We start from the raw sequence: 22,598 nt of genomic DNA, 5'->3' as shown, positions 1-22,598 counted from the left end.
GCATAACCCTTTTATAAATGCAACAGATGTACCATGCAACACTGTGAAGACCATCACCAATAAGTGGAGAAAATGTGGCACCATGGGTATATTGGCAAGATCAGGATATCCCACTAAAGCTGATGGCAAGACAAGGAGAAAACTTATCAAGGAGGTGACCAAGCGGCCTGCAGAAAATTCAAGAATATCTGGCCGGAACTGGTCACTTCCTGCATGTGACAACAATCCCTCGTATTCTGCACATTTGGGCTATTAATTGGGCAATGGGGTAGGGTGAAGCCATTTCTTGCAAAAAAAAAAGAATATCCAAGCCTGGATAAATTTTACAAAAATTTGTCACATTAAATCACCCCAATCCATGTGGATAAATATCTTGTGGACTGATGAGACCAAGGTTGAAGTTTTTAATTCTAAATAATATGTTCGGCACAAAGACAACACAGCTCATCACCCAAAGAAACCCATATCTAATCAGGATAATGGGGATAATGAATAGCTCAAAATATCAAGATATTTTGGGACAAAACCTGCTGAACCCTGTCAGAAAGCTGAAGATGAAGACGAATTTCACTTTCCAACATGATAACGATCCAAAGAACACATCCAAGTCAACCACTGAATGGCTTCAGAAAACTAAAATCAAAGTGATTAAAATCAAAGTAACAATCCTGAAAGACTCAAATTTACCATCTCCAATACAGTATGATGCAGTGGAAATGGTGTTAGTCAAAGTGACTCAGAGCAAATTTATGAACTGCATATTAAGTGTATGTCCTGAACATTTAGTCATAATCCACCAAAAAGGCAAATATGAGTGATGCTCAGTAATATAATATAATTTTCAGTACTTTTCCTTAACCACCTACATTTTGGGTACTGCCTATGGTTTCTTTGGAACTCTGTTATTTGCCTGTTGCTTTGTAAATTCACATATGGAAGTGCTGATTGTCAAAACTATTTTATAGCTAACACATACTGCTAATTGGTGTTCAACTTAATATGGCTCACCTGTGTAGCAGCAAACTAGTTCATAGCTAACACATACTGCTAATTGGTGTTCAACTTAATATGGCTCACCTGTGTAGCAGCAAACTAGTTCATAGCTAACACATACTGCTAATTGGTGTTCAACTTAATATGGCTCACCTGTGTAGCAGCCTTTGTAATTGCATTTTGATTATTTCAAATATAATTTTATTTTATGTTTTCATGTTATGTGTCTATTACATGTACATGCAGTGTCTTCAGAAAATGTTCATTGATTATTTCCAATTTTGTTGTCACCAAGTTGATTAAAGCGCTTTTCCCCAGCCAATAACATGGAATGGGTATGCACCACAATTATTTGAAAATGGCCTGAGACTTTTGTGTTTAGAAAATGGTAAACACATTGCCAAAAAGCTGGCTCTGAAATCAGGCATGCAGAAAAAGAGTTTTAAAATGTTTCAAAGGCTCATCTCAGTAGGTAGCTGGGTAATTATCTTTCAAACCTTTCTTTCCCATGCTTCTTTTCTGCTGTAATTAAGGACACCGAATTAATTAATTTACAAATCCTGATTGAAACAAGTGCGATGTTTCAAGGAACAAGTGAGCCTGGAAATGTTGCAATGCGGGTTATATTGAAATTATATATTTAAAAAAAAAAAAACTCAGTCTTCCTGTTTGCATATGCTGGCGTCTTCGTTCTACTCAAATGACGTAAGCCAGTTCCGTCCCACCCACAATGCAACGAGGACAAACCCAGGGAAACAACCAACAACAAAAGAAAGGGCTGGTGCTGACAGCGGAGAACGAATATGACACATAAAACAAAAATACCAAAATTATAGCTACTTATGTAAATGAAACAGACTAACGTTGTACTAGAAAATAGCTAGTAAGGCTGTCAGATTTCTAAAGGGCTGTTTGTTTGGAAGGAAGAAAAACACTGACGTTAGCCCACCGCTGCTCGCCTTAATGTAACAACGTCTAAAAGTTGATCGGATGAAAGAGTCAAGTGTGGGTGAGAATCAGAGCAAGGCGCTGTATGGTATTTTTGTATTTGTGTTTATGGAAGAGAACTGACTTAAAACGTGTTATTATTCTTTGACAGAAAAGATAGCTAGCAAGCTATCTAACTTAACAGAACTAAAGGGTGGACGTCAGCAGCAAGCTAGTGATAAGTTAGCCACGCGTCTGCTAATGTTACCTCGATAGCTAAACCTAGCAGTCAACTAAATGCATCTTAAAGCTACATTGATGGACACTTTTGAATAATAAATGATACCATATAGCGTTAACTAACTTGACAGCATACCAAAAGAAAAGTTGTTTTAATGCGTACCCTTGCACCGCAGAAAAGCTGAGGTTGTATTCCCAAACCGAACATTGGTGCTTAGCCTGTGGCTAGTGTTTAGTGAGCTGTAACTTATACGGCAGAACACTGAATAATTCACTGAAGTAAAATGAGCTCCGCAGAGCAGCCTAGTGCTGTCAACAAGGCCAACACTGACGACGATGGCATGTCTTGGTGGTACAGATGGCTCTGCAAGATCGCTGGTGTCATCGGCGGAATCTGTAAGTATGGCGTCTAGTCTTAGCAAGTAATAACTTCATATAGGTATGCTGTTTACATCGATCGTATCACATTAGACTTTAAACCTAGCTTGCAATCTCATTTGTGTTCAGGTCGGTGTGCCTTTCATACCTTGAATTGCACCTTTGTTTTAATAGTGAGGCTGTAGTCAACCTACAAAGGGATTCCTATTCCTTCTTGGAAGCAGCTGACATTTGCTTTCCATCAAAACACATTTTTTTCTTTACATGTGCCACAACAATACAGAAGTTGTTTCGGGTTGTGGAAGATGTAACTCCTGTTTGCATAACCTGTTCTTTGGTAACAAGACGCATGTGACAAGAAAGTGGTCGATACTTACGCTTCTTACGCAAACCATTCCTGATGATAACATTTGGTCTGGTTTGCCTTGGGTTGAGAATGCCTAAAAAGATACACGACAAACCCATTCAGAAGTGGCCTCAGATTGTGTTGCCACTGTTCTGCCCATTGTCTTTGCGTGTTACCAGACTCCGTAGTTTCAGGCTTTGGCTGAAAACTAATAATAAATATGGCCTCAGTTTCAGCTTTTCCAATATTTGTCCCAGATTGTAGTTCCTGGCCTTCCCAGATCCTTATGCAACAGATGCATTATGTTCACATCTGTCTTTCACTGACCTGCAGTTGCCCTTGTTTCTGAAGGGAAATAAATCCAGAGCCGAAGATCTGGTGCTGTTGTTTCCGTCTGGGGGACAACTGAAATTATATTTAATTATTTGCCTACATAGGCCACCCATTGATTATACTGCAGACCTTCAAATAAAAACACATTGAGGTGTGAAAGGCAAATCTTCTGGCATTGTTTAATATGAACCCCATGCCACAGAGCTATAATGGAGCTGAACTGTCATTTGCACTGTTGGCTTCATTTAATCTGGGATTTACTTTTGTGTTCTGAAGATATCTCACCACATGAAACACTAAGTGGGAAGTGTGCCTGTCCTCTCCCTTACCCGCAAGACTAATAAACCGCCTGCCACCAATGTGGATATCCCGTCTAGTTTGTCAACGCTCTGAGAGTAGAGATGGTAGAATTGAGCAGAATTAATATTCACACAGTGAACAAGCAGGCTTTCATCCTCCAGGCTTTTCAGTGCCCTCCTGTCTCTGCACACAAAGCAGTCCCACATCTCGGACGGCCGCTGCTGATCCTGTAATGGTGCACTTCGTTGTCACGTGCTAACGCCATCCTCTTCACAGCAGAGCCTCGGCCTCCGTTAGCCACCTCACAGACTTTTTTAATGCTCATCTTGTGGAAGTGGAATAGTCCGTTTTTCACCATTATTGGTCTCCCTGTCCACAGTGTGCCTGTCTGTGTGATTCTGAAGCGATGCTTTCAGTTGACTGGACCTGTGTTGCAGTTTCCCTGCAGTATTCTCCTGTCCCCCAATCCCTTGTGGTGATATTGGAGTAGCTGCAGCTGTATTGTGTTCATGGCTGACTGCATGTTCAGTGTATTCTGTGTAAGATATACTGCCAGTTTGGAAAATACACCGGGTAATAAACAGTGCAGATATTTAAAACAGCTGAGGAGAGAATTTGTTCTGTTAATCTTGTGTGTTTCTCTGTTCTGTGTATTTGTGAATGCCCCCTGCTGTGGACCAGCGTGTGTGCAGCAGTGGCTAGGCCAGACTGTTGACCACACTTTACACCAGACTGGAAATGGCAGAATTTAACATTGAAGGAGTGATGTTAAACAGAAAGAACAAAACACATAAACATGAAAATGCAATGTGCAATTCTGCCTATTTAAAATCTCATCTAGATATCAAATATCATTTTACTTACACATTGGATGGGCTGTATCATTGCATGGGTCAGAACATTCTAATGCTGATGTACTAAAGCTATGGAGTTCTAGAACACTGATTTAGAATTTTGGGAACAAAATAAAACATTCAAAAAAACATCCTTCAAAAGGATAAAATTGTGAGAATATTTCATAACCAATTATGGCTACAAGAAGTTTGTAAGTTGGAATACCCCAATCTGTGGACTGACTGAATGGTTTGCAAACCTTGTCACTGCAAAGCATTCATTATACAGAAAATACATAGAGGATTAGGTTTTAAAATTCTAACTGTGAACAGTTCTAGTATTTCACAATGCCAATCAGTATGTATTTGTAGTCTTGCAGAAGTAACTCTTATGTGTTGATAAAATTCTGTCTGACTGTGGAAAACAAGCAAACAAGCAGCCTGTATTTCTTCCCACAGCCTGTGCTGTGGCAGGAGTGTGGAACTGTGTCACTGTCAACCCCCTGAACATCGCAGCGGGTGTGTGGATGGTGTAAGTACAAATATTTGGCTTTACAGTCGATCTGCAATGCACGGTCAGGGGCTTGATAGCTCTTTTTATGAGGTTGTATACATGCCCTGAAGTATATGATGATCATTTTAGTTCTGTGTGGAGCAGCTGAGAAAAATATATCACCTCCTGTAGAGACTTTACAACATGTCATTTTAATGGACGCAAAGAGTTGTTCTTTCTCTCCCTGTGTAATGCTACTTGTACTTTATATTAGTGCAAGTGATGGACAAAGGTAATCATAATGAAGTATTCCAACCTGTGAATAGAACATGAACAAACTATCAAGGTATTCTACTACCTGCTGGATGTTGCATGCAGCACCTGCTTGTGTTTATTTACGTGCATATTTTTTGCAAACTTTTTTTGCAGATTAGGCTATAGTTTTTTTTTTTTTTTGGTTATATCCTACCTTAGAAGATGATGCCCTCTTTAGCTGTTGCTAGGTGATTTCATTTAGTCAGCCTTCTTGCTTTGAATTGTTTTGTGAAGTTGTGTAATTTTACTGAAATGTACTTGGACATTGTGGAATTTGAATAGTGGATATTCATTTACTGCAAACAAAATTTGAATGTGCAGCAGTTAAAATGTCTTCAGACCTTTTTGTTATATTTCCTGACATTTTCATCAGACTCTTATTAATATTCCTGCCAAATGCATATCTCCAGTCTTGATGGCACAGCACCGCATTTATTATTTGTGTTTTGGTTTATTCCCCTTGGAGGAGAAAATATATTCTGAATATTACAATTATTGTCCTCTTTGTTTACAGAAATATAGCCCTTTTGTTTAAAACTCCTGGTGTATGAATGTACTGTGCTCCATTACCTCTGGTCTAATGCTGTCTCTCCTTTGAAGATTGAATGCCTGTGTGCTGTTCCTGTGCGAGGTTCCTTTCTGCTGTCAGTTCATTGAGTTTGCCAACGCCGTGGCAGCCCGAGCTGACCGGCTTAAACCCTGGCAGAAAGCATTCTTCTACTGCGGGTAAAGTCACATTTTCACACATCTCTACTCTGGCCTTTATCTGAGAAATCCAAACGGCGCATGGATTTTCAAATGATTCTGTTTTACAAGCGTGTGGCGCTGAAAGGTTCACCTACAGATTTCTGAAAGTATGCCTGTCGTCACCTGAATCAGCCTGATGTTAATTCATTTGAATTTTATATTTATTTGAGAACACAGGGCTGTCTGAACCCTTGGTCTTAAAATCATCCAAATGATAAAAATCAGAACAAGTATTAGGCCTACATGCCGTTGTCTGTTATGAGTGTCTTTTGATTGTAAGACTGCTCTGTTGTGTGCAGGATGGCACTGTTTCCCGTCTTTCTGAGTCTGTCTATCACCACGTTATTTGGGAACGCAATCGCCTTTGCAACAGGAGTCCTGTATGGCCTGGCTTCACTGGGGAAGAAGTGAGACCAATTTCCTGATTTTTTTTCATAACTGAGTATTCAGAGCTACCAAAGCATTCTCACTCCAACTAAAATTCCTAGTGCAGTTGCTAATGGCACCTTGTTGATAATACTATAAAATTAGACTATTGAATCTTCATAATACATAATGTAACATTTCCCAATTGACTGAATGGAACTGAAATTTACAATTAATTCATTTAGAAATAAATGCCATAAAACATTATGGACATTGAATGAATTACATTTCAGTTCATTTCTTGATTTGATAAATAACTTACATTTTCATTTAGTATATAAGCATGTTTTTGTGTGTTATGAAGATGCAGTTAATACCAAAATGAAATGGTTATTGAAAAATGTAATGCTGTGCGTGCATCTTTGGCCATCGTGCAGAATGCCTTCATGAATTGACCAACTAAAAGAATGTGTACTCAGTGAATATGACAAGATAGTAGATTTTATCCACTCAAATTCTCTGTTTCTCTCCCCTTTTCTCTCCCTCTCTCAATTAAATATAATTAAATTCATTGTTATTTAATTGATTAAATATGCTTTGCCAACGTGACTAATATTTGTGTAGACTTGGTTCATAAGTCAGCTGTATAATCGTAATAATGAACTAAAGCTAAGATTAAGGAACATTGAGAAACCTGCAAAATTCTAGTTACTAATAACTAAATGAAGAAAATGTTAACAGTGGCACTAATGTTGTTAACCATTAGCAAAGTAATTAAAGTAAGTAATGTACATAATTATTTCTGTGACTAAGACATCGGCCATTTCAATTAATCTTCTTCTGCTCCCCACTCTTCCTTCACCCCCCTCTCAGGGGAGATGCTGTGAGTTATGCTCGACTCCAGCATCAGAAACCGGGGGATGAGGAGAAGCTAACAGGGACGACCGATGGGGAGGCACAGTGACCCCCCCCCCCCCCCCCCCGCACACCATCATGTTGGGAACACATCCCAATGACCCCTCTCTCAGCTGCTGATTCTAGATCCTAATGTAGAATAGTACACTGGATAGCTGCTCATGTTGATTCAGTCTCACGTCAGAACTGTTTCATTTCCGTTACTGATTTTATTTCTTTTGCCGAAACACACCTTCTGTACTGCCTGGGAACTGTACTGGGGGAGGGTTCTTTTCTCAAGGGGTTTCAGTCGTATCCAAATGTGTGGTACTTATGAGTGGGAAAATATGCTTTTTAAATTATGTTCTATTTAACATTGCTATGCTTTTTTGTGTGCCTTTTTGATTTAATTTTTTTTTCATTTTGAGGTTTTATGAGGAAAAGGCTACTGTGTCTTTAACACAGAATGTTTATGTATACTTCAGGTTGCTGGTATTATCCAAAGGTATTGAAGATGTTATGGAAAAAGACAATATTATTGACCATGATGTTTGTTTAAGCAAAGTCATTGGATGCTATTGGGCAGGAAATGTGAATGAACAGTTTTGGTGATTCAGCAAAATAATTCTTAATGTATTTATTGTGACCATGGCTTCCTGTACAGCAAGTGATGGTACTTTTAATTTAGTTTTTTTTTTCTTCTTGAAAAGACAATGCATGTTTGGGTATTAAGGCAAAACGAATATATACCTACAATATATTAACCACAGGAACAAAAAATAAGAGCTTTCTCATTGCATGGGTAAAATCTTTGCTAAATCTCTATTTTGTGAACTTATGTCCTACTTGATACTTAACTCAAAGGCCAGTGGTGAAGCTGAAGTGTGGTTGTGGTTTTTTGTGTGGCATAATACAAACAAGAATGGTTAATTTTCTGCTATGTAGTACCAAAAATATGCCTAATCATTTCCTGTTTTTTTCATTCTTAATCAGTCAGTCTGGGACAATTTATCCTTTACAGTGTGATGTTGCTTGACTTGAAAGCCCCTCTCCAAGACTTTTGCCAGGCAAGATTTCTATGGTTTTTGATTCAGGGACGTATTTGTGTGTCTGGCATGTGTAGTGGAAAAATGTTTAATCATGGCCTAGTCCTCCAGGTTATAAGGAGAAGAAGCAACATGTGAACCTGGACAGACTATGTCTTTACATTGTCTGGATGGCCAATTGGTAGTGAAATTAAAATTTTGTCAGAGCTGATATTTTCATTTTCTCTCCTGTAACATTCCTCCTGTCATGTTTGCACTGTATACAGTATTTATTAGCCGGTAGTGGAGGTGTGTACATGGCCACCTTTTACAGCAAAATGGATTCAAAATAACAGTGACAAAGCAGCTGCTGGCACAACCCATCTTTTTTTCTTTGGATCACCAACCTAGTTCAGCTTTCAGCACTAATATCAATATCAGAATGCTGGGCTGAAGGTTGCGCTGTAAACTGGAATTCATCAGGCACATCCATAAATGGTGTTTGCAGGGTTATTTTAAGAAGAAAAATGCTTATGACCCTTACAGTAAGGATCATTTAACGCACCAGCTTCTGTACATACATTACATTCACCACCAGCAAACAGTATACTGTAAAGTTACTGCATAATCTATATAGAAAAAGTGATATTTGACACCCAACATACCAAGGTTGTAAATAAAGTTAAATGACTGACTGTATAGACACTTTCTCTGTCTGACAATGCCTGATTACAGCTCTTCGATGCTTTGGTGTGTTTGACCGCTGTGTTTATTCCATTAACACTAGTATTCAGTGAATGAAGACTGTTAGGCACTCTAGCATCACATGTCCAGTACCTTTTCATTTCAACTAGTCAGATGAAATGCTTTTACAGGAATGTGTACATTGGTACTGCTATACACATAACTGTCTGTGAATGGTTGGAGAGATTAAATGGTTGTTATATTTTATCAGCATTCTAATTGGTCTAAACTCAAACTGTGGCCCATTTGGACAAATTAATTAGGACTTTAATCCATTGTAATGGAATACAATGTCCCACCCTCAACTTCTGTTTTTGTGTTCTGAGCCTTGGATTGTTGTAAAGGGTGTGTGTGTACCATCACATAGTAATGCTATTTTGGTTTGGTTGTTTTTTTGTGCTTTGTTTTGGGATAATGAACTTGAAAAGCTAATAAACAGTGCTTGTTTATCAGTGTTTTGTTTTCCTATATGAAAAATAAACACCTTTCTACATGATCTCTACTTTTTCCTGTAGTGTTATCCATTGCAGAACTAGCTTTCCAAGTGATGCAAAAATGACCATCTGAAGTCTTTAAGCCAATGGTCCCAACTCCCAGTCATGGAGAGCTGCTAGCTTTTGTTGTTACTTGAACTTTAGTAGCACAGGAGTTCATCAGTTGATTACACAGCTAGCTCAGGTCACCTGGTTTCTTGATCAGAATCATTCGCTGATCTTAAAGAAAAAAAAAAACCTCAGCAGACTGGTTCTAGCAGTAAAAAATACACTACATTTCCAAAAGTATGTGGACACCCCTTCTAATCACTGGTCTCAGCTATTTCCGCCACACCAATTGTTAACAGGTGCTTAACACATCATGGCATGTTCAAAAACTAAGAATTTTACATCTGGACACAAAGGATATTGGCAGAACAATTTAAGAATACACAATACTAAATATAAGCAACAAGACCCAGTTTATCACTAGATGAGAACAAAGTCAAGGATATAGGCCTACATTTTTTAAATGGTTCATCCAATTTTCCAGACCATTTTGTTTTTTTTTACAAAAGGATAATTCCTCAAATATAGTTCAAATACAACTTGATTCTGTTCTGAAATGCCTTGTGGGCTTTTTTTCCCTCACAGTACCAAAAAACTCACTACAAAGCACATGGAGACTAGCAAGGCTTTTTTATGGAAAAAGAATATACAATAACCAAGTTTCATTCTTCAGTATGTTTAGCTTACAAAGTGCAGCACAAAAATGAATGAAAAATTGCAACCACTGCATGAAGACCAGGTTAATTTTGGTCCCATGTACATTAACTTTTTTTTTTCAAGATTGTTGTTGCAGTCATCTTGAAAGCAATGATCAACCGGATGATCACAATGCAAAATACCTAGGCCACCTCCCACAACCACCTTTTGATAACACTAGGGTATCATTTAGTATTAACTGGTGATAAGACAGACTGGGTTAAAATGGACTTGATACCTCTCACCGAGACAATTACCAAATTATCAGCTGAATTACATTGCAGGAACATAACATGACAACTCCAAACAGGAACGTATGTGACTAGATGTAACCAGATAATCTCTGAATGCGCAAATGTATTGATATTCATTCAACCACAATGGAAAATCACATGCATCACAAACAGTGCAAGATATAGCAAGGTATAGTCTTTTTATGCGTGCATGACCGCTGTACCTTCCAGTATTGAAGTTCTGAGAGACCAAAACATCTGCTCACCTTATTTTTTTCCCTTTTATTTTAGTTCAGATGTTTTTGCACTTTTGTCAGAATCTAAGCTCAAATAATCTGTTGACTCTGAACACTGAGGATCAATTGCAGTTTGCTTAGCTGGAGTTCAAACCTTAGGTTTAAACCCCCTAAACCACAAAACTGCAGTACAACTAGAACAGCTAATATGTTTGCAATGTGCAGTTACCATATCCATATAACTTAAGAAATACTAATTCAAAAGTAATCGTCAATATCTATTCATTAAACAGGAGATTAAGATTTCAAGAAAGATTTAAAAGAGTCAACTCTAATAAACAATTTGCTTTACAACAAAGCAATGCATGTTTGAATGAATTGAGAATGGAAGTTATTTTATTAGTACAATGGATGCACCATTATTTTTATGGCAACTCCTTGTTGACTGTGTATTGAGGAGTAGGGGAGACGGTTTTAAAAGCTTGCACAGATCGTTCTTGGCATGTGTATGATTCTTCAGCAAAATCCATGCACATTTCTTGAGATGACAGTAAAAGCATACCCTAAACTGAGCGTGTAAACGTGATTCCAAAAAATATTGGATATATATCAGTTTTATATCAAATCAACTTGTCCTTAGCTGGATTTGCTCTTTGGAAGCCTGGGTTTTCTTTCAGTCTTTTCCTTTGTTGATCCATTTGCTTTATGTCGGGCTTTGATATCCATCTCCCACTGCTTTTTCACTAATGTGTAGAGACGCATTGTTGCTTGGGCGTCCTGTACCTATAAGAGACAACAAAAAATGAGCCATTGAGGAAAATAAATAATAATGAACTATTTATAATGAACATATTTTACTAAAATATGCAATGTGTATTTAACCAGTTCTTACAGATGAATGTTCACCCTGCTGGACTTTGACATGGAGTATCTTCTCACAGAGAAGTTTTAATGAAGGCCGACCACTCTGAGGAAAAACAGAAAAAGAGAGCAGACTGAGTCATGCCTATTTCCATCTTTCCCCAAAGATTTAAAATGCAAGTTCCTTTTCATGGCATATTACTGCACAACGCATTTCTTCCCTTTGAGGCCAGGATTCAACCAATCAAACACTTTGGCAAATTGTGTTTATGAAGGAAAAAAAACAAAAACAAACTTGCATTCAATAATGCATTGCTTTTAAGAAAAAAAATCACCTTCACGGTTTTCTTAAATGGCTTGTATTTCTGGGTGTCTCTGATTTTCTTCTTTGGGTGATCCAGGAACAAAATCTGAAAGGTAAAGATATTAATTTGCCATGGGTGCTTTCTGAAAATATGTTATACACGTGTTTTCTTTATGAAGCATTAAGCAGTAGTATACCTTGAGATCATTGTGTATGGCATGCCCCACAAGAATTCTTCCCTGTAAAATATCAGCTACTTCCTTCTGCACAGTCTTCACATCTTCCCCTGCAAAAAAAGAATATGCTGGAGTCAACCTGACTTATTGGAATGCAGCGCATAATTTCAGAATGAAGCATTCAAACATATGTAGGTACTTGCCCTCCATCCAACAAGAAATTTAACATGAAAAAATGATATCTTTTAGACCACCTTGAAAGAGCCACTTTGCCACCATTTTCTAAGACCTGTGATATTTGCAGAAACTGTCTAAAACAAGTATGTACATAATTTTTAAAAGTTCAAATAAAATTTTTTACGGACTCACCATTGATGATGTCTTTTGGTCGAATGCCACTGACTGCTGTCCTGTAGTCAGTCACTCGCTCTGTGGGCTTCACGTATTTGTCATAGATGCACTTTCCAAAATGATTCACGAGAGATACTCTCGCCACAATGCTTTCCTCGCCTTCAGGCCCAACTCCCACCATCTCACAGTCCATAGCCACCGCTTTGGTCAGTCTATGTGGTTAGAGAGGGGGAAAAAAAGCCAAAAAACTTTAACAGACCAAAGAAAAGATCATTTACAGATAGCGGTGTCAGGACATTACCTACCCCTCAAAAGCATGCTCCTTCACAAGTGTGGCATCTGAGGATTTCTGGTCTGTCTTGGTCCCCCGCCTCCTGCGGATTATGTCAGCTGCTTCCGTCCCCACAGTGGCCTCCATGTCATCTGGGTCCACATCGTCGAACCAGATATCTTCTCTGACAAAGAACACATTTGGCAAACCAGGTTAAAGTGGCGTACTATTTGGTTGTAAACTTACTGTGCCTCTATATCCACTGTGCATGGCCACAATACAGTAGCATGCTCATTACCTTGGATAATTATACCCTTCACAATTACTTATAGCTTTCTAAAAGCTGAAATTTCAGCAAAGTTCAGTGAAAAATATGGTGTTAGATTTTGAGGACTGGACTAAAGCAGAAGCACAAATATGTTGTAGCAGAGAAATATGACAGCAGTTTACATTTCTCATACAAAGAAAATAACGGCATGACAAAATTATGGGTTGAATGACAGAAAAAACAAACAAACAAAAAAATTACACCTACTCTGTTGGCTTCTTCACAGCTTGTTCCTCAACCTTCTTAATTCCCTTCTTTTTACTTTTCTGTTCACTGGTCTCTACCAGTGCCTTTCCATCTTTATGTTTCCTTTTCAGCCCCTTGGACTGTTTGGACTCGGAGGGCAGAAGACTGCTATTCTCATTGAGTTTTAATGGAACAGGACCATCTTTGTTTTTTGGGTACACCTGTGTAGGTTTGACATTATCAGTCTTGTTGGCAGTATGTCCAGAATGGTTCTTCTGAACGTTCCCATGGCTGGAGCTCTGGTTCTTATCAAGTTGATCAACTGCAGTCTCTTTCACCTTGGTGCTCATTTTTAATGCCTGAAAAAAAAGTGGCAACCTCAATTCAATGATTTTACCACTAATGAAAATCGACCTTGCTGAGACTTGGGTGTAAAAGCAGAGCTATAAAACTAAATGTGTTCAATAATTGCTATCACATACAAATACAAGCTTGTTTTCCTATTTTTTTTTCCAAAGAATGCCAGCTTGACCTACCTCTTGCAGTGCTTTCCAGTTGGTTGAGAACAGTTGGGGATCATTGGGAGGAAGAGCAAATAAGTTTTTCTTCTTATGCTGTGCTGATGTCACATTTTCAGAATATTTCCAAAACTTCTTTTTCTTCCCAGCTTTTGGCTTGTTGTTGCTTGGCGTCTTCGATACGACAGTCATGTCAGACTTTTTTGGCTTAATTTTGGACATTATTACTTCGGCTGAGCAGTAACCAAATAACTCCGAGTTGTTCAACTTAATCTCTCCGACGTAGACCTTTGATCACCCGCAACGATCAACTTCTTAAAACGATTCAATAACCACTCTTATGCACTGTATGTCATTTTATCTACGTGAGTTATTCAGCCAGCTAGCATCTGTTCAGATAGCTAACTTAATTCTAAGTGGAATTGTCAGTAGGCTAGCTAGCTAATGCCAGTTACCATTCCCTGGCACGACAGCAAACTGCTAAATTATGCATAGAAAGTGTTACATGAAATGCATATAGATTAATTTTAACGTATCTACGTACTACCTTCATTAACGTATTACGATACACATAAATACTACCAGCTTCACCACGCTTTCCATCCTACCATGCTGTTTCCGAAATACCAAACAGTGTGCCACACCAAAAGATGGTCCATAAGAAACATTTCACTGGCCCTTGAACAATGGTTCCGCCTTGGTTACGTGCCTAGAAAATAAGAACAAACAGAACGCCAATCATAGTCCGCATTTCACTATTTGCTTTCATAACATAATGATAAATATCACTCTCAGAAGGGCATATTTTAGAAAATATAGGTGATTAATTATCCTAAACAAAGAGTATAAAAAGTGTATCACTTGCCAGTTAAAGTGGACACTACCCAATAGATGTCACTATGCACCTTTGCATCAGTTCGTGAGTCCTCAAGCATAAACTTCATCTTAAAATTAAATAATATATAAATTAAGTTTCCTTTGACAATGGATAATAAAATAATAATTCTCCACTCTGAATCCCTTCCCGTGACCAATTATTGTTATTATTATGTATTATTATGAATAAAACATTAAAAATAAATAATCTAACCGTAGGGAATTTTCCAGGATGCATAATAATAAACAAATAAGCAATAACAGACAATTAAGACTCTAAACAGTCGTGTGATGGTACATCATGAAAAGGCCAGTATTCATATAGAGCCTTAGAAAAACAACTCCACGTTGCAATCCAAAAACAGAGTACATATACAGTGGTATGATTGGGATTTGATTACCTGGAAGGTATTGTTTATATTTCTGTACGTGGTTGAAATAGTGTACAAACTGTTGCAAAAATAAATATTTCTGTTTACCTGGAAAAAAATTCAATGCACCCCACATCCCCATATTTCAACAGTAATTATCTCTTATATGGCTGCGTCTTTTCTCTTGCACAGTGCACGCGCCTGTGCAGCTGTCATTGGTTGAGGCGGGTGCTCGTGCTGCATTCTGTTTGAAGATTATGCTGCAGCTCCTAGCCATTTTGTGGAAGACAGAATGAGGAGGTGAAAGAGCCACATTGAATAGGAGAACAAACGAACCACAACGCACAAAATAACGCAAGTGCACACTGCTATCCTAACTGCTGACACACTTGTCCAAATCGTGGATTTTTACGACGAAATTTCCTAGGAACCATGAGCTGGGGGACAGAGCTATGGGTAAGCCCGTTTTATGTTCTTTAGATAGCCAGCTATTCGGGAATTGACGCGCTTATGAGATAACGGTTCTCAATGTAGCCAGATACCCCGTATGGCGCGTGGAACAATTAACATTAGCTCGCTCGCTAGTTAGCCAGTTTATACGACACAAAATGTAATGTCAGTTTAGCTTTCTTCTATATTATGCGTCCTATAGCAATCCTGGTTGGTACCAAGCTGTAGCTATCTTACTGTACTGTACCTTTCATATTGGTAGTGTTGTTCCATGAAAGGTCCTTGCTGATAATATAGGTTAGGCTACGCTATTTTCAAGCTTTTTTTTATTTATTTTTTTGCTAACTTTTAGGCACCGACACGTTCTTTTCATTTATATAGTTATTCAACGTGTTACCGCAGAATTTTAATTCACATCATCATTCAGCATGATCGAACATACTGCACGTTGTCGCTTCTCTGAAAATAAGGATATAACGATGGGTTACACACTTCAGGCTGCATCGAAGGACTTGCACAGATTTTCTGGACCTTGCAAGCTACTTATGCATGCCTAACAGGTACATGGGAAACTAACATGAGCTATACCAGTTTACGCACGCTGTACAATTTGTAACATTTTAAGAAAAACAAAAACGTGTCTGCTTGATACACACCACAGACTTCGTCAGATGCAGTTCCTTTGCTACACGCATAAGGTGGCTAATAGTCAGTGCTTTCTGCCAGGCAGCAGAATGCAATAAATCGAATCGAACTATGCTAACGTTAGCATAGTCCACGATGATGTCGCAGAATGGTTCATTGTGCACGGCACGTATTGCTTGAATGATGACCAGCTAGCAAGCGATACAATAAATAACTACTGAGAAAAAAAACAAAAACAAAAAAAAAAAAACAACAAGCTTCACCCAATATTTTGATATACATGATGACAATAGATTACAAAACCACATAAATGAAAGAATGTGTGTAGTAACATCAAACTTGAATTACATTATTACTTTAGTTATTACTAGTAATAAAGTTTTCAATGTAAATTTAAATTCAGTTTAATATACCTGAGTTTAGTGACATCATAATGTCCTGACACATGATTTCCCTTACTAATAAAGCCCTTGAGAATGCAGAATGTAGGATAACTGCCAGAAGGCATGTCTGTTAGTTCGCACCATGTGGCGTGTCCTGAAGAATCATACAGTACTTCACTGTCATAGGGTATAGCTACAAGAAAGTGTGTCAAAATTACAGAATGAGAGTATTTTACTATCTATGTGATGTTAGTGATTTGCAAGTGTGTGATGGTCTTTTTAAACTGAGTTACTGACATTTAGGCTAGCTGTCTGACTGAGGGTTTCTACCACTTGGTATGCTTCAGGCTGGGTTGTGCATTTCAGGACATTGTGAAGCGGTTTTTACCACACCTCAATCCATCATTATTCATCATCGAAATTTAGGGTCAGATTACACCGTATAGGAATTGGAGCCATATCAGATAATAAATATCCAGTATATGATCCAATTTAAGGATTTTGGATGGATTGCTAGAACAAATTTTCAGATTATTATACACCGAACAGCTGATTTTATTACTGTATGTGATGAAGACCCATCCAGCTTTTTTTTTTCTTTTTTTTTTCAATAAACCTAGAATACCAGAAGTCCCATTTGACAACACCAGGAAAATATTGTTCTTGATGGACATAATCTCTCTATTTGTTTTTCAATTCCAGTAGTGTTTGCTTGCGTTTATTTTCTCATATCTTGTCTGTGCACATGCTAGATTACACCATAGAAGGAGTCATCTGGTGAAGTAGAATTCCAGAGTGTTTACTCACTCGTCCCAGACACTGGTCTGCTCAGGCCATGTGTCGTAAACTGCAGCATGGGAATATGAAGATTACAGTATGGCTGTTGCTATTTGTGTTGCGCCCTAATAAGCAGAGACATCCAGTTAAATTTTACTTTTTTATTTTTGTCATATCTTCCTCAAATTTGAAAAAAGTAAATTCTTCAAATCATCTGTGACATTGGAATTGTGATTTAGAGACGAGTGCAGTAGGAAGATAGGATAGGAAGCAATTACCTGTGCTTAACAACTTTTGCATACTTAAGAGGTGCTTGTGTTGTCAATCACTAAGTATGCCAGCCAAACAATAAGTACAGTAATAGGCTCATGGCACCTCACACATGCATGCTTGTGTGCACACATGTGCACACGCACAAACACACACTAAGAAAAATGACTATTTAGGTATCTGCTTGGATATAGCCTAGGTGATGGAATAATTTCAAAGAGCTTTATTGTTATTTAGAAGCTTGCGTAATGCTACGTAATGGACCTGTACTTCAGGATCCCAGTTTGGCCGCCTTGGGGTGTCTTTTCCGGAGCAAGAGATGTTTTGGGGTGGGGGTGGGGGGGGGGAGAGATGCTTTAGTGAGAGAAGTTTTTGAAAGAGAACACTTGCACTGCAGGAAAATGGCAGTAAATGAATCCTCTTTGGGTTAACCTTCCTAATGTGTACCATTAGCTGCTATAGGTTGATGCAAGCAAGTTTCAATTAGCATTAGGCCTATGTAGTGTAAATAATATTAATTTGGAATGCATACATTTAAAGTATTTTCAATAAAACTGGCTGTGTTCACACTTTTCAATTGTAACAGTTTTTTTATCATAACCTATTCCCAGACATTGCATTTGAACTCATAAAGAATGGAATCATTCTTTTAATTAAATTTTTTTTTTTGGGATATGAGAAATGAATGACATACTAAGATGCAGTCGGCATTACTCAGGCATTGCTGCTAATTAATTAAATAGATAACACCTCTTACCTATTTTCTGAGGAGTTTTAAACATGTACTTCATTTTACAGGTAAGTATTGTTATTTTTATCTGGCTTATTTAAATCAGTTTGGCCAGGGGGGAAACAGCAGTGCGCTGGAAGGGATATGAACCAATACGCCGTTTCCCTTGAGAGGAAAATGTCCCAACTACCACTTTGCACAAAACTCAATAAGCCAGGAGAGGCGCGCTTCTCCTGAGCTCGAGCTTCATCTGGCTGACTCAGCCTATGGATGCCTTGCTTCCTCATGACTCTTCCTGACTCTGTCCACACACTCACTCTCTGTAGGCCAGAAAATGCATATCCCTTGGCGAGAAAGAGGAACCCTAACTCAATAGGTTATTTACTCTAAACACGTGCACAGTCATCCATGAGCAGAGAGGTGCAACTCCCTCACAAGGCTGCTACACTAATACCTCCAAACTGTTCTCTGGATTTTATTTCCATCTCCCCATTAAGAAAACGGGCTCCTTAAAACCAAAGTAAAACACTGTTGCGGAGAAGGTAGTCACGTTTGTATTATGAAAAGTCGGTATTAGTCATTTAATGTAGTAACGTACCACATTCCTAATCTTTGAACAGTGAAGTTTTCTGATGTATAGCAGTATTAATGTGGTAAAGGTATTGTAAAGCGTAATAACTTTTTATGGTGTACAATGTATTTATAGTCACGCTTTGTATTAAAATACTTGAAGAAATTCCTTTAAAGGATGGAAACATGTGTATGACTGTTTTTTTTATATGAGGCCCCACAAATGTCTACAAATTGTGGAAGTTACTCAAAATACCAAGGAAATCTTGTACTATGGAGCAACCATTGCGCAGTGAGGATTTTCTGGAGGTTGGGCAGCTTACTCAATCTTAGAAAGACAGTAACATTTATGAAATTAGTTGTTTCTTAGGCGCTCCTCTTAAAACCAGATTGATTGTTGAAAAAGCTTTCCAGTAAGTATGTAGCTGGTACTAGCTTTTTAAATAAGTGTAAGCTTAAGTTTGAATGTTTGATTGGCTTTGTTACATTTTTCTTTAGGTCACTTAAAACACTTATTTTAATGCAGGTTAGTCAAACTCTCAGTTCTGTTTTTGCAGAATACCACGACGTCTTGTACACTCAGGTTTGCAAAATAATTACAGTATTACAAACTTAATTGTTAGCTGCCTGAAGGTATTACGTTATTAGCTGCTAGCATGCATGCATGTGTCAGTTGCACCTACTGCTTTCAACCTATTGATATTAAGATGGCCAGTATAGTCTTCAACCAACAAACACTATTCAGGCTAGCAAAAATTCTGCTGCGCTATGCAATTCAAATTGCAAGTATTTCTGTTAGTCTGAAACCTGGCAGTGTGTACATTTCAGGCTTGCTTAATGTCATATGTAGTCATGGCAGCCGTAGCTTAGGAGGAGTCTGAACCTGAGCCGCAAGGTTTAATGCCTTTGTTGCCTATCTTAGCATTGTCTGCAGCATTCTGAAGGAGACCTATGGAGACACACTATGACTGCACAGAGAGTAATCTCCTTTATCTGTATAGCCCTAATACACATGAAAAGTAATATCTTTGTGTTTATGAAGTTGAGAGGTTACTGGTAATACACGGTTGTAGTGACCTACTAACGCACCAGTGTTGCCAAGGTTTTCAACAAGCTACAACATTCGTTTTTTTCACCCCCTCAAACTGTAATATTCCTGAGTTCCTAGAGTCAGAGTAATTTGTTTGTTTTCGATCAGGTTAAAAAAAGAATGTAAAAGCCTTTTTTTCCCTGTACCATTGTTCTTGTGTAGATCATTGCCCAAATGAAAATGGCAGCAGAAAGGTTTGATATTTAGCCTACTTACGAAACAAGTAGAATAAATGGAACATGACTTCATATTGCAGTTTCACTGTATAGTAATGTAAGGTAGTAGTGAGAGATCTTTGCCATTGCTGAATTTGAATTTTTAAGTTTTATACTGCAACCAGGCAAAAACTTTTATATTGTGTCAAATTTGGTTTTGATTGTGTTTTACCTTTTGTGTGATTATAGAAATCTTGAATGCTGTGATAAAAATTCATTTCCGGTGTTATACTGCAGCTTTTTTTAGCTTAGTGAAAGGAAGGGTGATTTAAGAGGGCAAGGTTAGCGCCTCAGTGAAGTTACATTTCCTTGCAAAGCACCTAAAATGAATTATTAGCCTTGAAACAGTGCCTAGAGCATTTTTAACCCTGTGTCTAAATTTATTTATTTTTTTTTTTACTCAGGAAACCTCTACCTTGTTCTAATGGGTAGGCATTACTCTGAATGATCAAATTTGGAGCAGAACAAGTGAAACAGGAAGTCCCTATAAAAAAACAGAAGCTTTCTTAACCGGAAAAAAAATAATAATAATAATACTTGTTTAAAAAAGTTTTGCATTTCTGTTTAAGCATACTAATGTCAGCCCGCTTCAGCTCAAGAGGTCACTGCGTTCAGTATGGCAGCCACTTAAGAACATATTTAAGGCTGCTCGTAAGGGGCCGTCATTATCTTAATGGCTGAAGTTGAATGCTGTATTTAATCCTTCTTGATGGTCATGTGTTTTAGCATAGTCTCAGTTTGAACAGCAGCACCTTAGCTGCTGAACAGATGGTGTGTCCTCTGAACTATAGCCTATACTTTGTCACTTATAAACACTGAGGCTTTTTTCCCTCAGAAATAGATACTAAGGATAATGCATGAGTGTGCCATAGCTTGGCTGTAAATGTGGGGTCTTTGGTTACTTTTCTTTCATGCTCACAAATAGTGTATTGACAGGTAGGAAAGAAATGTCATTTTGTGGTTATCTTTGTGTTTGTCTGCGCACATGAGGTTTATTAGCATGCTGGTGGAGTGGGTACTTTAGGCCTCTTAATATCATGCCACGCTTGTGCAGCTTTGATAAGTTTTAGCTGCAGGTTCGTCATTATCTGCATTACCCAAGTCTTAAATAAAATATGGCGTAAGTATTTGGCCTATGACACCATGCGCACATGCGTCCCATAAAATCCAGACCACAGCACGTATCCACCAGTTTACAGAAGTTTTCATGTAATCTTCCTGCAAGAAACAAACATAGTTATGGATATGCTTTACCATGTTCTAACTTGGATCTTAAACTTGACGGGGTATAAAATAAAACAATATAGGCTAATCATTATTAAAATTGTAATAATAAAATAATAATGGCAATTGATGAGTACTAGGCTATATTTTTGACCATTGTAAATTTCAATTTGCTTGCAGCCGTGCCATATTTTGCAGCAGAGGTCTTTGTAAACACAATGTTATTCAGGGGGCTCAGTGGGCACTCCAGGGTACAGAGAACTGCAGTCCCTTCACAGTATGTTAAGGGCTGGGGACGGCCACAGTTCCCCTTTTCATACGGCCGGCCAGAATTGAATTTCTATCGACCAGCAGATTGCTACTTTTGCCAGTTACTCAGTCCAGAATATTGAACAGTCTAGACAAAAGAGGAGTGACCCATTAAATCTGGTCCACATTTAGTTTTTGTGTCCACATAAAAATAAAAAAAATAAAATAAAAGATAAAAAACTTTAAATTGCCTTATATTTAGACTCTTTATTTTTTTACATATTTAATCCATATTTGCCAATAACCATCTTCATTTTAGTACTGCTGTAGCTAATACATCTCCCATTCATATACTCTCAAACTAGAGCCCACCAAGTAGTTAACTGTTGTACTGGTCTCAGCTAACAATGAGGCCTAAGGTCTTTGGCTTGGTCTATATTTCCTGGCTTAATTTCATCAGAAGCTGAGCGGCCTCAGAAATGCCATTTGTTTTTGCGTAAGAAATTGTTAAGTAAGGACACAAGCGTCCTGTGTATTGCCTGTCCCCTCCCAGCCCGGCACACAAATGCGTCTATTGAAGGAGGAAGTCAAATGTGGGGAACATGTGATTGTTTCTCTATGGGTTAGAAAAAGAAAAGACTATTTAATAACTTCAAAAAACTACTATAAACAGGAAAAGCACTACAATGAACTTGGCAGCACACCATATCACAGACATTTCTCTGTCATGTTTAATCAGTTAGACATTTGACATTTTTCTAACCTTTTAAAATAGATTCATATAACTTTTTCTGCACTAATACAGTTCCTATCCTGTGAAAAGTGATTGTAGTGCATTTCCATCATGAAACCATGAGTTTGCTTCAGAATGTACTACAGCTTCCATTTGTGTTTATTTACTCAAAAATGCCACAATAGTGTGGTATAAGTATAGCCTATTCTTGCCTTTGTTTAAGTCATTAATGGTTTTCCTGCGCAACATTATAAAAAAACTTGGTTTTATTAATATTTGTATGTATTTTATTTTTTAAAAAAAATTTTAAAGGCACTTTTAAAAAAAATGAAAAATTGCACATTACTATTTGATACTGGAAGGAACAGAGCATCAGATT

The 22,598-nt window shown here is 37.9% G+C and overlaps 3 protein-coding genes across 4 annotated transcripts in view; 2 read left to right on the top strand and 1 right to left on the bottom strand.

Moving 5' to 3' along the window:
- Positions 1 to 1,705: 1,705 nt before the first annotated feature.
- Positions 1,706 to 9,430, top strand: cacfd1 (calcium channel flower domain containing 1). 2 transcript variants are annotated; one of them, XM_035391582.1, is made up of 5 exons: positions 1,706 to 2,556; positions 4,810 to 4,882; positions 5,759 to 5,884; positions 6,205 to 6,312; positions 6,896 to 7,138. In XM_035391582.1, the coding sequence occupies exons 1-5, from the start codon at positions 2,445 to 2,447 to the stop codon at positions 6,906 to 6,908; spliced, it is 432 nt and encodes a 143-aa protein (XP_035247473.1). In that variant the 5' UTR covers positions 1,706 to 2,444; the 3' UTR covers positions 6,909 to 7,138. The 2 variants fall into 2 exon arrangements, with proteins under 2 accessions (XP_035247473.1, XP_035247471.1); XM_035391580.1 differs by lacking the exon at positions 6,896 to 7,138 and adding an exon at positions 7,145 to 9,430 and having other exon boundaries at positions 1,707 to 2,556.
- Positions 9,431 to 10,089: 659 nt separating this feature from the next.
- Positions 10,090 to 14,285, bottom strand: rexo4 (REX4 homolog, 3'-5' exonuclease). Its single transcript, XM_035390725.1, has 8 exons — positions 13,655 to 14,285; positions 13,140 to 13,477; positions 12,639 to 12,788; positions 12,352 to 12,545; positions 12,004 to 12,092; positions 11,838 to 11,912; positions 11,534 to 11,608; positions 10,090 to 11,424 (listed from the first exon to the last, which is right to left on the bottom strand). Exons 1-8 carry the CDS (start codon positions 13,856 to 13,858, stop codon positions 11,278 to 11,280), a joined length of 1,272 nt encoding a protein of 423 aa, XP_035246616.1. The 5' UTR covers positions 13,859 to 14,285; the 3' UTR covers positions 10,090 to 11,277.
- An 817-nt stretch (positions 14,286 to 15,102) lies between these two features.
- Positions 15,103 to 22,598, top strand: part of LOC118212617 (formin-binding protein 1) — a 78,247-nt gene continuing 70,751 nt past the window's right edge. The window contains exon 1 of the mRNA XM_035390703.1: positions 15,103 to 15,339. Within this exon, the coding sequence (XP_035246594.1) occupies positions 15,316 to 15,339 (24 nt within the window). The 5' untranslated portion in view covers positions 15,103 to 15,315. The remainder of the gene's footprint in view (positions 15,340 to 22,598) is intronic.

The sequence above is a fragment of the Anguilla anguilla genome, chromosome 14 (genome assembly GCF_013347855.1).
Source record: "Anguilla anguilla isolate fAngAng1 chromosome 14, fAngAng1.pri, whole genome shotgun sequence".
NCBI classification, from domain to species: Eukaryota; Metazoa; Chordata; class Actinopteri; order Anguilliformes; family Anguillidae; genus Anguilla; species Anguilla anguilla.
The sequence above is the reverse complement of the archived record's forward strand: the minus strand, read 5'-3'. Positions and strand labels throughout refer to the sequence as shown.